We start from the raw sequence: 14226 nt of genomic DNA, 5'->3' as shown, positions 1-14226 counted from the left end.
TCCCCGCGTCGGCGGAAGGGGCGGTGGCAGCGGCCCCGCCCGCGGTGCCTCGCCGCCCGGCCCCCCGGAAACACCGCCCGCGCTCCGCTGGTGCCGGCCATGGAGGAGGAGGCGGCGGCGGTGGCCTGGATGGACCAGGCCCTCGACGTGGTCAGTGCGGGCGGGCGTCGGGGCGCTCCCGCCGTCCCCCCGGTCGTGGGGGGTGCGGGCGGCCGGGCTCCGCTCTCCCGCTGGGGGAAACCTCGGAGGAGGCCTGAGGGGAGCGGGGAGCCCCGGGGCGGGCGGGCCGGGGCCTCCCTCACGGCAGCGCCGAGGGGGCGGGAGAGCGGGGATTCGTTAAAGCCTGGCTCGTGCCTCCCGCAGGTAACGTTGTCCTCTTCCTCGCGTTTGTCTGTCTGTCCGTCCCGCAGGCTAAAGAGGCGCTGGAGAACGGGGAGGTTCCCGTCGGTTGCCTCCTGGTGTACAACGGCGAGGTCGTAGGGAGGGGCAGGAACGAGGTCAACGAGACGAAAAACGTGAGTTGGGGCGAGGGGCCCCCCCCGGGGGGGTCCGGCGGGGCCGCCTTTGCCGGCCGCCCGCCCTGGGCCTGGCTGCGGCGGCACCGGCGCGGCGCCTGTCGGGGCGCGGTTCGGCCGTTTCAGCCCCTGGCCGCCGCGGGAGGGCTTTGGGGAGATGACGGAGAGCTTTCGGAAGGCGTCTCGGCGCCCAGCTGCGGTGAGAAGGCGAGCGGGTGCCAGGAGCAACGGGATAGAAAGCAAAGCAGGGAAGTCGGTAAAGTCACGGTGCAAGCTGGAGACGCTGTCGTCCCTGAGAGGTGTTCAGGTTTCAGACGTCCTCTCTGGAGGCCTTTAGGGTCACCCGGGGGTTAAGAGGGAGGAAAGAGTGACCTGTGCAGCCTTTCTGTTGAAATGCTTTCCCCAGACACTCCAGAAACGGTTTACGTTGTTAGCAAACCAGCATTTTCATGTTGTGTGATAAGGTTATCTGAAAAGCAATGAAATACAAATTGGAAATCCAGCTCCGTTGCTTTTCTAGGAAAACTGCTGTACAAATAAAGGAAGGAATAAATAACAGTCTCGCTTTGGAAGGGGCAGGGGTAAGACAAGGAGTTGGGAAGTTGTGTAGAGTTACAGAATGTGTAGGCTAACAAAATCTCATGTTTAGTTTACAAAAATTGTTCCTCTGACAAAGTTGTTCTTTCTAAAAAATATTGCCTGTAAATTCTAGATGTGGTGCTTGCAATTTTAGCCATCAAATTAGATCTTATACATGCTGAGAGACCCATTAAAGCCAACAGGGATTTTGTGCAACTGGAAGTTTTGTATAAATGGATCTGATTGCAGGATCTGGCTGTAACTTACATTAGATGTCTCAAAACTGAAAATATAATGAAAGGTGAAAATGAGTCTTCTAAGCTCAAAAATGTAACAGTAAAAACGAATCATTATACTAACTTGTGCTACAGAACGATCCGTAACATATTAAAATAATTCTAATACAACTTAAGAAAGTCAGATGACAGAGACGCTAGGTATCTCAAGTTAAATCAGTGTAAACGCTGTGGGGAGGCAGGCACTTCTTGGGAAAATTGTGCCAGAGGTATTAATGCTGTGTAAAAATCACACGGGCAGAACATAACTGACAAAATTGATAACAAAATCAGAATCAACTCAAAAATATTAGGGAAGCTTTCGGACTTTTTTTGTATTAACATCAGGGTTGCCTGAAGGTATGTACTTAAATGCAAGCAGCCTGATTTCAAAAACTCGTCTACATTTTGGAAACGGTAAACTTAATATCTTTGAAAGCCAATCCTTTTTTCAATTTCTGTTTAGCTCAAGTTTCAATTCTTTTGTGGCTTAATTTTCATAAATGCTTATATTATAATGATTGGAAATGCTGTGTACTCAGTGCTTCTAAATTTTGTATCAGATACTTAATTGCTCCTTATAGTCTAAAAGAAAATGTGAGCTTGAAAGAGGCACTTGCTGGGAAATGTGAATGCAGGAAATTGTTTTCAGTTTTCTCCTAACGATTTCTGGCATTATTTAGGAACAATCCTGGGGAAAAAAAACCCCTCTTGAGCCATTGAAGCAGTTCCAGCAGACATCATAAATTTGTCAAGGTCCATTTTGAAGCTAATTTCTCATCCCACCTCACATTGGAGGACTTTTCCAGAACATCATTCCTCAGATGGCTAGAAAACATCTGATTTCCAGTTTTAAACTTTTTATGGTCTGTTTATATCTCTCTGTTCTTGTGCCAGCATCATCCTTTGTTTTACATAGCTTGGAGGTATTTAAAGTCATATTCCCTTTTGGCTTTTGTTTTTCCCTGTTTTCCCCAAGCCAGCTGTTTAATCTCCTCTCAGAAGATAAGCTTTCTTTCTGTGCTCATTCTAATAATTCTTGTGTGCATCCATTCCAGCTTTGATTCATCTTTCTTGAATTCACTCAGCTAGAACTGTATGCTTTATTCCAGATGGACTTTCTCTTGTGCCTTGTTTGATAACAATAATACTTCCCACTCTTCCTGGAAATAAGTCCAGCCATCTTTTCTGGAGCTGCCTTGGTCTTTAATGCTGTTTTGTTATTCTTCATTTGTTGTCTTAGGTTTTTTACTCCCATCTATAAGGCCATCCACTTCTTGAGTGGTACTCTGACCCTGTCTCTTCTGATGATGTCGTTCATCACATCAAAGACATCACATCGTTAGCTATTTTCTGTAGGTGTTTCTCCAGTTAATGCCAATGTCACAACTGAAAACATGTAAGCAAAATCATCTTTGAGCATCTTTGCTAATTAGTGCCCTCTGGATGAATATTTCCCCTTTCACTGCAACTTCTCTTCTTTGCTTGCTTACCTTACATTTCTTGTGCTATGATGTTTTCCCTGGACTGAGGATAATTTTGCATGTTGGGCTGTGCCAGGTGCTTTGTAGAAGTTCAGAGAGATGAGATTGGTGTTTCTCTTGCCTAGAAAAAACATTTGTCAAGGAAAGTTACTAGGTTAATTTAGTATCAGCTATCTTATGTAAATCCACATCGTATTTTATTTCATTTCCCTTTTATAGACTAGCCCTTATAATATTACCTTCAAAATTTGTTATGTTGCCTGTTTTGCTGTTGAGACTATCCTGGATCTGTAAATGTCAGGATTGTATGTCCTTCCGATTTTTCACTACAGTGAGTCTGTTTGCTCTGACAGGTTTCAGTCACGTGATACTCTCCCTTGATATATCGGAAGCATTGCTATGGGATTGGCAGCCTCATGCACGAGTTCTTCAGTATTTTTCTGATGGAGATGATCTATCAAGTTGGGTTTTTGCCCCTCATCCCTCTTCCATGCCCTAGGCAATTTCATCATTTTAACGTCGTAATTCTGTGTCCCGTACGCTGTAATTTCTGCTTCCATACTCTTATTCTGCCTTTTGACCACATTCTCCGCGTCATTTTTATTGAAAAGGCAAAATATTAATTTTGTTTTGGAGTAGTACTACAATTATATTTGAGCGTCATCTCAAGGTCACTGTAGTAGTTCTAACTCCTTTTCCACATGTTTTGTCTCGACATTTTTACTACTTACGTAATTTGTTTTGCAAGGTTGACATTTGGTGATTCTTCCTTTAGCCTTTGCTATTGGCTTTTTTCACTCTTTACAAACTTTCTTTCCACTTTTAAAAAATGATCGTTTATCCAGTTAGATCTGCAGTCCTTCCCTACAATTTTGCCCTTGCTCATGAATCAACTTGCCACTAGGCTTTGTGTCAGATAAATTCCCTGTCTTCTCCTTAAGTAAGTCCCTGCATCCTCTGATCTAACTGACTGGAGTTAGGAGCAGGTAGTGTCCTTTTTATGCCCTCTTTCATTCTGTTCCTAAACTGCTCATTTTGGCAAAAAGATTTAGTTGCTGAAAGCTCTCCAATTTTTCCTCCCCCCCCCCAGTCTGTCTCCTGTCACACTGCATACTTTGTTTCTGCCCTGCATGTCCATAGGAGAACACATTAATGTCAGAGATACTGCCACTTACTCTGTGGAAGTTATTTGCAAAATTATTGATCATCATCACATTCTTCTGGAAGAAGGGAGGTTATATACAGCTGTGTTTGTTTTTTTTTTTTTTTTTAGGAGCATGGCTGTGGCATCAGCATTTCAAAATAGTTAGGCATGTTATTACTTGTATTCATTGGGCAATAGTGCAACAAAAGTCTGTGTAAGACATTCGTTTTCAACAGCCTGGCGATACAGTCACAAGCTTGTGCCAGTACTGTGTTCCCTCTGGCAGCTCCCACACTTGCTTGTTCGCAGTCTTGCCTCAGACTAACCTGAAAATTTTCTTCCTTGTAACATATGTGACCCTTCCCAACTAGAACTTTTTTTCTTTTGACATCTTTATTCCCATGTGTGATGCAATCATTCGCTTCCCACTAAAATGCTGTCTGTCTCGGGTCCCTTGTTGATACATGCAGACTTCTCCTCTGTTATCTTCTGTTGGGTCATTGTAGCACGTGTCTTTGCCCAGATCATTTTGCAAGTTCGGTACACGATAATTGAAAACGAAGTATTGTTTGCACTCTTAAATTACTAATGAAGCCACAAGATAATATAGAACTTTGAGCTTTGGCCCCCTTTACTCTCACTTGTTAATTCTTGTCTAAGATTTAGAAGGTAAGCGTTTCAGGGCAGTGATGGTATCCTTATTTGTCCATAAAACATTTGCCACAGTTTGGGGCGCTATTTTAAGGCTTTGTCAAGGCTTTTTCCCCACTGACGTCAGCTTCAAATAATTTCTCTTTGGAACACCGTTTGCCACTCTCTAACAATTCTCTTTTTCCTTGCTACTCTTACCTGCTTTTGTTTTCTTGGCTTTAAAATAACACATAAGATTGCATACACATATTTTAACACATAAGTTAAAAAACAGTAGGGGATTATAGAAGCTTATGAATTGAGTCAGTGACTCAAAATGAAAATCATCTTTTTTGTATGTTATTTTACACACAGCAAGTCAACAAAAAAGACTATCTAGTCATAGCTCAATACAAAATAAAATCTTAAGACAGACCTAGAAGGTCAGTTTTGCCCCCCATATCTTGTCTTTAAGAAGGACCTTTAGCAGATGCTTGAGGAAAGAGCGCAAGAAACAAGAAGAGAGTAGTGTAAACCTTCCCCTTGCATATCCTTTCCACTTCTGAAAGTGAATAGCTTAGGGTCTCCCAGAGTCCAGGACTGTATCTGGATCATTGTTTCTGATAGCTGTCTGTGCACATATCCTCCATGAATTTGTCTAAACCTTTTCTGAACTCCTTTATGTTTTTGGCTTCCATAGCATCCTGTGGCAATCAGTTCCACAATTTAATTATGTGCTTTGTGAAAGAGTACTTCCTTTTGTTTGTTTTAAATCTGCTGCCTGATAATTTCATTGGGTGCCCGCTTGTTATGAGAGAGAATAAATATCAATTTACTGTTTGCTTTTCCACATTTTTCTTGAGTTTTATAAACCTCTACCATAGTCATCTTAACTTGGAAAACTAATGACTGTATCTGGTGAGTTAAGAGCCGTAGTCTAGTTACTCTCTGTACGGAGACTGTTCTGTAACTTGGATAACCCTTTCTTACCCTGTGGTGAATTTGTCCTGGTGTTACCATGTCTTCGTGAGGCGAGATGATGAAACCAGTATGTATTACTTAAGATGTGGATGCACTGGAGTCTAGTAATGTTCTATATTAGCGTAATCTCTTTTGTGTAGCTGTCTTCTATTACCGCAGAAGCCAGTATAACCTACAGCAGCTGCATGTTTTTTCTTAACTTGTACTCCCAAGATCAGCAGAGGCCTAAAAGCTACTTAGGGTACTCTGTGTAAAGCAGTGTCATAGGTCAGAGGCACGTTTTCTTCCGGTAATGAAGGCTTGTTGCTTATATGCTTTCAATTCATGTTCAGAAGCCAACATGGTATTCATGTCTCTTCTGATCTGAGGGGCACAAAATTAGAATAGCCACAACTTACACTGTGAGTTATGGGTTGCTGTGGTAGTTCTGAGGCATCATTCTGCTGGAGGGCACTGTGCTTTGTGTCTCCATAAGGTGTGTGCACTGAGACTTCAGCTGGTGTCATCTCATTTATTCAACTAGGGAACTTTCATGGCAACATTTCACTAGCAGGTCTGGAGGAATCATGTCTGCATATTGATTCAGATCCATGTTTTTCTTCCAAGTGGGTTCCTGACTATACTGAAAAGATGCACTCAGGGAGCACACCTAATGCACTCCAGCTGTTGCTGGGAATATACCGTTCATGGGACTAAACTGGAGCTAGGCCAGTGTGAACTCCCCTGAATTGGTGTCGAGTCCTCAGCACTGTTTTGCTCTACAGATACACTGCTCTTGCACTGCACTACTTGCTAATGTAGGCATAGGCAACGTAGATCTCTGTAGGAGTTTTAAAACATTTTTAAACAGTATTAAACTTACCACTAACTTATTTATACATAGAGTCCTTTGCCCTATATCGTAGAGCATCTCACAGTTATCACCACAGATCTTCACAGTGCTAAAATATTAACCCAAGTTCATGTATTGAGAAGAAGTTATCTCAGGTCACATAAAGACATGTGCAGCAGAGGTACAAGTATAATTTGGATTGATTAAGTCTTAGTCTAATGCCTGTGCTAAAAACATCCTTTTTCGAGAATAGATTAAAAAGAAGGAAAATACTAACAGCCTTAATTCAAATAAACATCAGGCTTTGTAACTGGAGAGTCCTTTCATAACTAGCACTTTGTGATATTTTTGCTGTGACATTTGATTGGCAAAACACACTGCTGCAGGCATTCCACAGCGATACTGGGACATTACTGATTGTTTTTGTCTCTCTGCAATTGAAGTCAACGCTGCTGCTTTTCTATTCAGGTTTTTGTGCCATACCTATTGCTGTGGCCTCCGAGATACTCATCATTCAGTCATCTTGGATTAAAAAAAGAGAAATCAATATTCTTCTGTCTTTTTGTAATCAGGCATATGCTGCAATCCCTGCCTATTATTTGAGGGACTTACTGTACATGTACATATTCCCAGGCAGCATTAAACCTGATGCAAACTGAAAACACTGTGTCTACACAGTAGGCCAAGCAGTTCCAGAAACATACTGAAATTACTGCCTATTCACAGCATATTCATTCCGTGCAGGCAGAGTAATATTGTCAGAGGGAGGAAAAGGTACCAGGTAGGAGCAGTTTTAGTATTTCCAGAGAAATGGACCTGGCCTGCATTCTTGCTCTTGGAAGCACAGTGGGCTAGATCAGTTGTTCTGTTGGGCTTTGTGTGTCCCTTAAGCCCCAAGTAGAGCTATCGTGTCTTGTCTTACTACGCTGGCATGACAGAGGGAGGAGAACTTTTGAGCAGGCTCCTCTGCCTAGGAACAGTACAAGAAAAAACTGGTTTGCACTTGTGGATCTTGTGTGTGCTGCATATGAGATTCAGGTTGAATACATTCTTTCTTGGGTTGAGTATTTCTTCTGCATTTTGGGCTGCATGAAATTTCTTCTGCGACTTGAACCAGCAAAGAGGTGTACTAAAAAGACTTCTCAAGAAAGCATTACGTTACTTCTTTAACAGAAGTGAAAATAATTGCATTATTAATAAATTAGATGTCAGGCCATTGTGCTTTTGACTTGAAAGAATAATTTTATGACATTGCATTTTATTTCATTTGTATCTGTACAAGTGAGAAACTTAAAGCTGTGAATCAATGCAAACTTTAAGAAGATGTTTATTTTTATCTCCTAGGCTACTCGACACGCAGAAATGGTGGCAATCGATCAGGTCCTTGACTGGTGCAAGCAACACAACAGAGATTATACAGAAGTGTTTGCACACTCAGTATTGTATGTAACTGTAGAGCCTTGTATCATGTGTGCAGCTGCCGTGCGCTTGATGAGTATCCTTTAATGCTTATTCATGCTGGGAAATCATATGTCAAAATGTTACTCTTTCAGCAGTGAGCCCACAGAGAAGGGCTTGACGCTGTCAGGCAAAGCCAACAGGGGTACCATCTTATGGTTTGAGAGTCTGCACCCACCTCCATTTGCTGCATGGTAAATAGCGAGAGACTCAAGAATGAAAGAGAAATGGTGCAATTATGACAAACGATGATTTCTCTCAGGGATGTAAAAATACCTTTTAGAGATATCTGTTATTATGTAAAATGAGCTAATCTCGGTTCAGTGTTCAGTTTTGAATGTTGTAACAATGGGTAAACCGTGGCTTTGTATGCCTCTGCTTTGGGATTCATGCCTCTCCTGTTCTGAGGAAGGCTGGGTGTGCATCTTCAGCAATGCATCTTAACATTACTCAGAAGTAAGTTCTGATTTTTATGAGGGAGGAATTGTAGTGCAAACTAATCTAGTTTGAAAAGTACAAGTGTATTTTAGTGAAACTTAATGACTACTTAAATCAGGCTGCTTTACTTCCTGCCTGCTTTTCACTTTAACTTAATACCTTAACTCATTCACATAAATTCCACAGGTCGTATATGGCTGTCGAAATGAGCGATTTGGAGGCTGTGGCTCAGTTTTGAGCATCTCATCTGATGATATGGTAGACACAGGAGAACCATTTGAAGTAAGCTATAAAATGTTTTCCTTTGTTTTTCAGCTGGGGTACTGTGCCTAGCTTCGTTACCATGCTTTGAGAATGTTATGCGACAGTTTAAGAGAACTCAGATGAAAGATGATCAGAAGTCAAGTAAAATTGACTTTACAAGAAAGTAATGTAAAAAAATTAACTCCTTAAATTAAAGAAAATTGAGGAAAAGCCTGATGACAGTCTTAAAATATTTGAAAAGATGCATCAAAGAGGAAAGAATTATAGTCGTGGAACAAGGTAAAGAATAAATATATCTAAAAGATGTGTAATACTTAGAACAGTAAGTGTGTGCTGCAGGAACAGATGAGGGAAAAATTATCTTAAACTGCAGAATGTACAAACACATAATCAATAAAGATGAAGTAATAGCAACTTACTAAGTTACTGGTTTTTAGCTGAGCCACTGGAAATGATTGTATTTTTGCTCCCAGTCTATCCATATATAAGGTAAAATGCATTAGCTTAGATCTACGTATTATAGTTCAAATCCCAAAATACGTACGGACTGCAGAAGTAGCAGAGGAGACTTAGGTTAGAGAGCGGGAAACTTTCTGAACAGTAAGGATACCGAAGGACTGGAACAGAGTGTCTGGGGAGAATGTGGCATCTTTGTCACTTAAGAAAGGCTGGACAAGCATTCAGTGGAGGTATAGTATACATAAATCTAGACGTTTTACAGCATTGTACTAGTATACCTATATACCTATACATACATATAGATAGAGAGTATTTATAGCATTATATTTATTACATTATACGCAGTTGTAGATGATCCTGCCTTATACAAGGATCCCGATTAGGGTTCTCAGAGTTCTTTTCCACACTTAACATATATGATTTAATGAATGTAAAAACTACGTAATATATTTCAGTATTGTAAATAAGCACTAAAGGCTCAAGGCTCAGAAAGAATTTTAGTCAGCAAGATGATACTGTTTGGCAGTCCAGTATAAACATGTTAAGCATCTTTCTGTCAGGGTGTTTGTGAGACTAACGTCTGAGTTAATTCATATAGTCAGTACTGGAAGAGTGTTCATTTGCTAACATTGGCACGTGGTATTTAATTTTTCTGTATGTTCAGAAGAAAGAAAGGAGAAGATTCTTGCTACTACAAATCCTTTGTTTCTGTAGGCAACTGCAGTGGGACGTATAGGTGTAATTCATTATTTTCTAGTGTGGGTGGAGATTCATTTAGTGTTAGTGACATTTAAACACTTTGTCATTAATGTTCATGGCCTGGAAAAAATATTTTGAAAGGACCAAAAAGGTCTGAGAGGTGACTGTTAGGAATAAAGAATAGGTGTGTGAACATATGTTGTCTGGTAGGAATCTTATCTATAAATACCTAGGTGTACGTCTCTCTCTTACACTTTCAAGTGCTTGAAGACTATATGAAGTAAGTTGGAAATACATTAATAAGAAAGAAATTGGAGATTGCATAAAAATTTTACGTAAATTACTAAGAAAGTTTGTTTTGCCTAACTTTACCTTATTAGGGAAATTATTTCCTCTACTAAGCTTCAGCATAGTATTTTTCAAATGTATGAGGTATTCAACCTGAAAAGGAGATTTTCTGACCCCCAAATAGTTAAAGGTACATCTTAAATTAGTGGAATAGACAGTACAGTTGTTTACAGTTATTTTGTACTTAAGGCATTATTGTGAAGCATAGAATATGTTATTCTTAGATGTGCTCATGAACGTCATTCTAATTTGAACAGTGCATTTCTGGCTATCGTGCCAAAGAAGCAGTGGAAATGTTAAAAGCTTTCTACAGACAAGAAAATCCCAATGGTAGGTTTCACACTAATGGATCCATTTTGATCCCAACCTAATTTAAAAGAATGCTGGCACTGGTATTACTGTAATTCACTTCTGATGTTTTTTCTCCCTTCCTGTTTCTTCTTGGCAGCCCCAAAATCAAAAGTACGGAAAAAGGACCATCGTAATTAGCCCTACGCTGATGGGAGACAGAAACTTACCAAAAAATGATACATGAAGGTTTCTTCAGCGTCCTTCTTTTTAAAAATGTACAGTCCAATTAAACTATGTCTAATGTTCTGTACAGAGGTTTTACTAATAGGATACTTGCTACCTGTTCCTGCGTTTCCATGTATGTGATTTCTTGTTATCATACGTGACCAAGCAGAAGAATAAGTGGCTGGTTTTAGAAAAAGGAAAATTTATGGTTCAAGTTCACTTGTTTACAGCCAGATGGATCCATTAAAGTGATGCCATTCTGTACAGCACATTCTAGAATATTTTCTTTCCTTCTGTCTGTGGAGAAGCATCTTGCTTTTCAATAGTAAGTGGTTGCTTAGGCAAATCCCAGTAAATCTCTTGGAAGGTTACATTTGTAAGACCTTCACAGTCCTTATGTGTATATTTAATCAAAAGGCATATAAGGAATTGTACAGTCCTTGAAGATTTGAGATAAGGCCATTGTTTTTTACACCCCCTCTAGCATAAGCCAAATTTTCAAACATAACTTCTGGTAGTCACATACATATGTATGTGTATCTATATATATACATATATATATAGACAGGTATATATGCAGAATCACATGTCTCAGTTTGTGGATGCTATCGCTAATAAGCGTAAGCAAGCATCACTTGGCTGCACAGCGCCTTCATATAAAGTTCTGGAGAAACTCTCCACAGCTCTTTAGACTGTCCACTCCTCTTACGCTAATATTCACAAGAAATGCTTTACTGTTAAGAATCTGCTAAGAAGTTGAAGTTGCTCTCAGCTACTAACTTACAGTAACTGGGATGGGCGGATACATGTGAAAACCAGGGAATGAAATTGGCAATAGTATGAAGAAAATATCTTTGAGGTGTTTATCTTTTCATAGCGTTGGCTGGCTTTGTCATTTCCATGCACTTTGCTTGCCCATGCAGTAATTTATAATCCAGAAGAGGGCCTTACAGTTCCACTAATGAATTAAAAACACAAGTACAGTTCAATCTTGATTATATACCTCTTAGTGGATACTTACCTGAAGCATGAAACTGTTTGTAGTTTATTCGGCTGATGTTTAGAAATGTGAGAAATGCCTTAACTTTTTTTTTTTAATGTAAAAAAGTGATTAGAATCCTATGACTATAAAAACTGAATACAATTAAACCTTTTAGATATTTCAAATAAATACTTTAAAAAGTGTTTTTTAAAAGAGCATTCAAAGCGTTACTTTGTCACCATTGCTCCTAGTAGCTTAGAGTTTGTATTTTGTGCATTTACTTACTGTTTACAAAGTGACATGGGAAAGTAGCGGTTTTGCCATAATAGCTATTTTCAGAGTTTAGAAATAGCATTCCTTTAACTGATGCCTGTGACCTATCCTATTCTCCTGATTATTACAGCACTCTTCAAGTCTTTTCCTTTTGTCATGGTTTAACCCCAGCTGGCAACTAAGCCCCACACAGCTGCTCGCTCACTCCCCCCCAGTGGGATGGGGAGAGAATCAGAAGAGTAAAAGTGAGAAAACTTGTGAGTTGAGATAAAGACAGTTTAATAGGTAAAGCAAAAGCTGCGCACGCAAGCAAAGTAAAACAAGGAATTCATTCACTGCTTCCCATGGGCAGGCAGGTGTTCAGCCATCTCCAGGAAAGCAGGGCTCCATCATGCCTAACGGTTACTTGGGAAGACAAACGCCATCACTCCAAACATCCCCCGCTTCCTTCTTCCCCCAGCTTTATATGCTGAGCATGACATCACATGGTATGGAATGGTTTGGTTAATGTAATGTTTGGTTAAACATTGGAACAGGCTGCCCAGGGAAGTGGTTGAGTCCCCATCCCTGGAGGTATTTAAAAGACGAGTAGATGAGGCGCTTAGGGACATGGTTTAGTGGGTGGTGGTGTTGGGTCGATGGTTGGACTCGATGATCTTGGAGGTCTTTTCCAACCTCTGTGATTCTATGTCCCTTTGGTCAGCTGGGGTCAGCTGTCCTGGCTGTGCCCCCTCCCAGCTTCTTGTGCACCCCCAGCCTACTCGCTGGTGGGGTGGGGTGAGAAGCAGAAAAGGCCTTGACTCTGTGTAAGCACTGCTCAGCAGTAACTAAAACATCCCTGTGTTATCAGCACTGTTTCCAGCACAAATCCAAAACAGAGCTCCATACTAGCTACTGTGAAGAAAATTAACTCTGCCCCAGCCAAAACTGGCAGACCTTTCCATAAGCAAAAGAAGTTATGACTGTGTTTGTAGATTTCATCAGCTTTGGAGCTGCGAGGGCTCATGAACCAGACAGCTAAGCTGGAAAAGCTATTTAGGAAAAGACCATTTTTAATGACTGCGATGGCTTTATTGGAAAGAAATGGTCACACCTGTGGTTATGGTATTTGGCTGGTGATACAAGATAGCTATTTATCTATACAGATACATACATTCAGTTCTCAACTGGACCATAATTTTCTTACACCTTGAAGAAATCACTGAAGTCCAAATTAAAGGAAGATGTTAGACTTCTGGCTTGCCACTGACATCAGTGACAGTAGGGATTGGAGCCTACATATCATTTCGGACCAGGACCTAAATCTCTCAGCACTTGTTCTTCTGCAGAGTGGCTAAGAATGCTCTCCTTTCCCACTGCCTTCTTTCAAAGAAGAATGTTGTTAGCATTTGGATAGTGTGACAGTAGGAGCCATGTAAATACGTAGAAAGATTACTGGTAGTAGGACAAAACACACTTTAAAAGCTGTGTCCGATTCTGTGGTCCTTAAAAGTGGAACAGAAATATTTTGTGACAGCAGTCAGTGGTAACCTGTCACTTAGAAAACAGTTTAAGTCCCGCTCAAAGCCAAAGGAGACTGAAGAGGGTGACAAAAATAAAAATTTCTCTTAAGAGTGATCAAGGGTAATAATGCGCATCTTAGAAAAGGGGCATGAAAGAGGAATAGCATAGCAAGCTAAAAACTATTGTATTACAGAAAGGTCATAAAAGATGCTTCTGTTTACTATATAGTGTAATGTGTGAGCAAAAAACCTAGTATTAAGAGGCACATTTGGATGTGTGATGTTTTTGGTTTGGCTTTTTTTTTTTTAAGTATAATAATTATCTTGGGGAACAAACTACTAAAGATTACACTTAAAGCAAAACTGTAGCCCATTCTCCTTAAAATCCTATTACTTATGTAAGAACAAATACAGATACGAGGTATTTTTTTATAAAAGAAAGAAATTAACTCATGTTTGAAGACAAGCCGCTCATCAGAGCCATGGCACGCCATCTCGACAGCTGGCACACGTGTGGCTGTCTCCTCCTCTCTCCCCCCAGGCAGTGCTGTCCTCCCTCCCTGCAAACAGCCAGGCTCCCACCACGGTAGCAGCAGCTCTGGCAGCAGGAGCCCGCAGGGGCTGGTCCTGTTGCCCTCCACTTGCCACTACCCTCCGAGGTGTGCCTGGGGCAGTTGTCCCCGTCTGATGTGCTGCAGCTCTTCCTAACCATGAGTTTTGAGTTTGGCAGCGCTGTTTAGAGTCGGATTCACAAACTTGAGCGCTCCACAAGAAGTTACGGAGATCCTGGGCAGAAGGCTCTAGGTTCAGGCTCAGAGAAACATCTCCACGGCTAAGCTCAATGCGG

At 41.0% G+C, this 14226-nt stretch overlaps 1 protein-coding gene across 1 annotated transcript; it reads left to right on the top strand.

Moving 5' to 3' along the window:
• The first annotated feature begins 72 nt into the window (after window positions 1-72).
• Window positions 73-10888, top strand: ADAT2 (adenosine deaminase tRNA specific 2). The gene is made up of 6 exons (XM_076333753.1): window positions 73-150; window positions 411-515; window positions 7785-7935; window positions 8512-8618; window positions 10364-10436; window positions 10555-10888. The coding sequence occupies exons 1-6, from the start codon at window positions 100-102 to the stop codon at window positions 10593-10595; spliced, it is 528 nt and encodes a 175-aa protein (XP_076189868.1). The 5' UTR covers window positions 73-99; the 3' UTR covers window positions 10596-10888.
• The last annotated feature ends 3338 nt before the right edge of the window (window positions 10889-14226 follow it).

Source organism: Aptenodytes patagonicus, chromosome 3 (genome assembly GCF_965638725.1).
Source record: "Aptenodytes patagonicus chromosome 3, bAptPat1.pri.cur, whole genome shotgun sequence".
NCBI classification, from domain to species: Eukaryota; Metazoa; Chordata; class Aves; order Sphenisciformes; family Spheniscidae; genus Aptenodytes; species Aptenodytes patagonicus.
The sequence above is the reverse complement of the archived record's forward strand: the minus strand, read 5'-3'. Positions and strand labels throughout refer to the sequence as shown.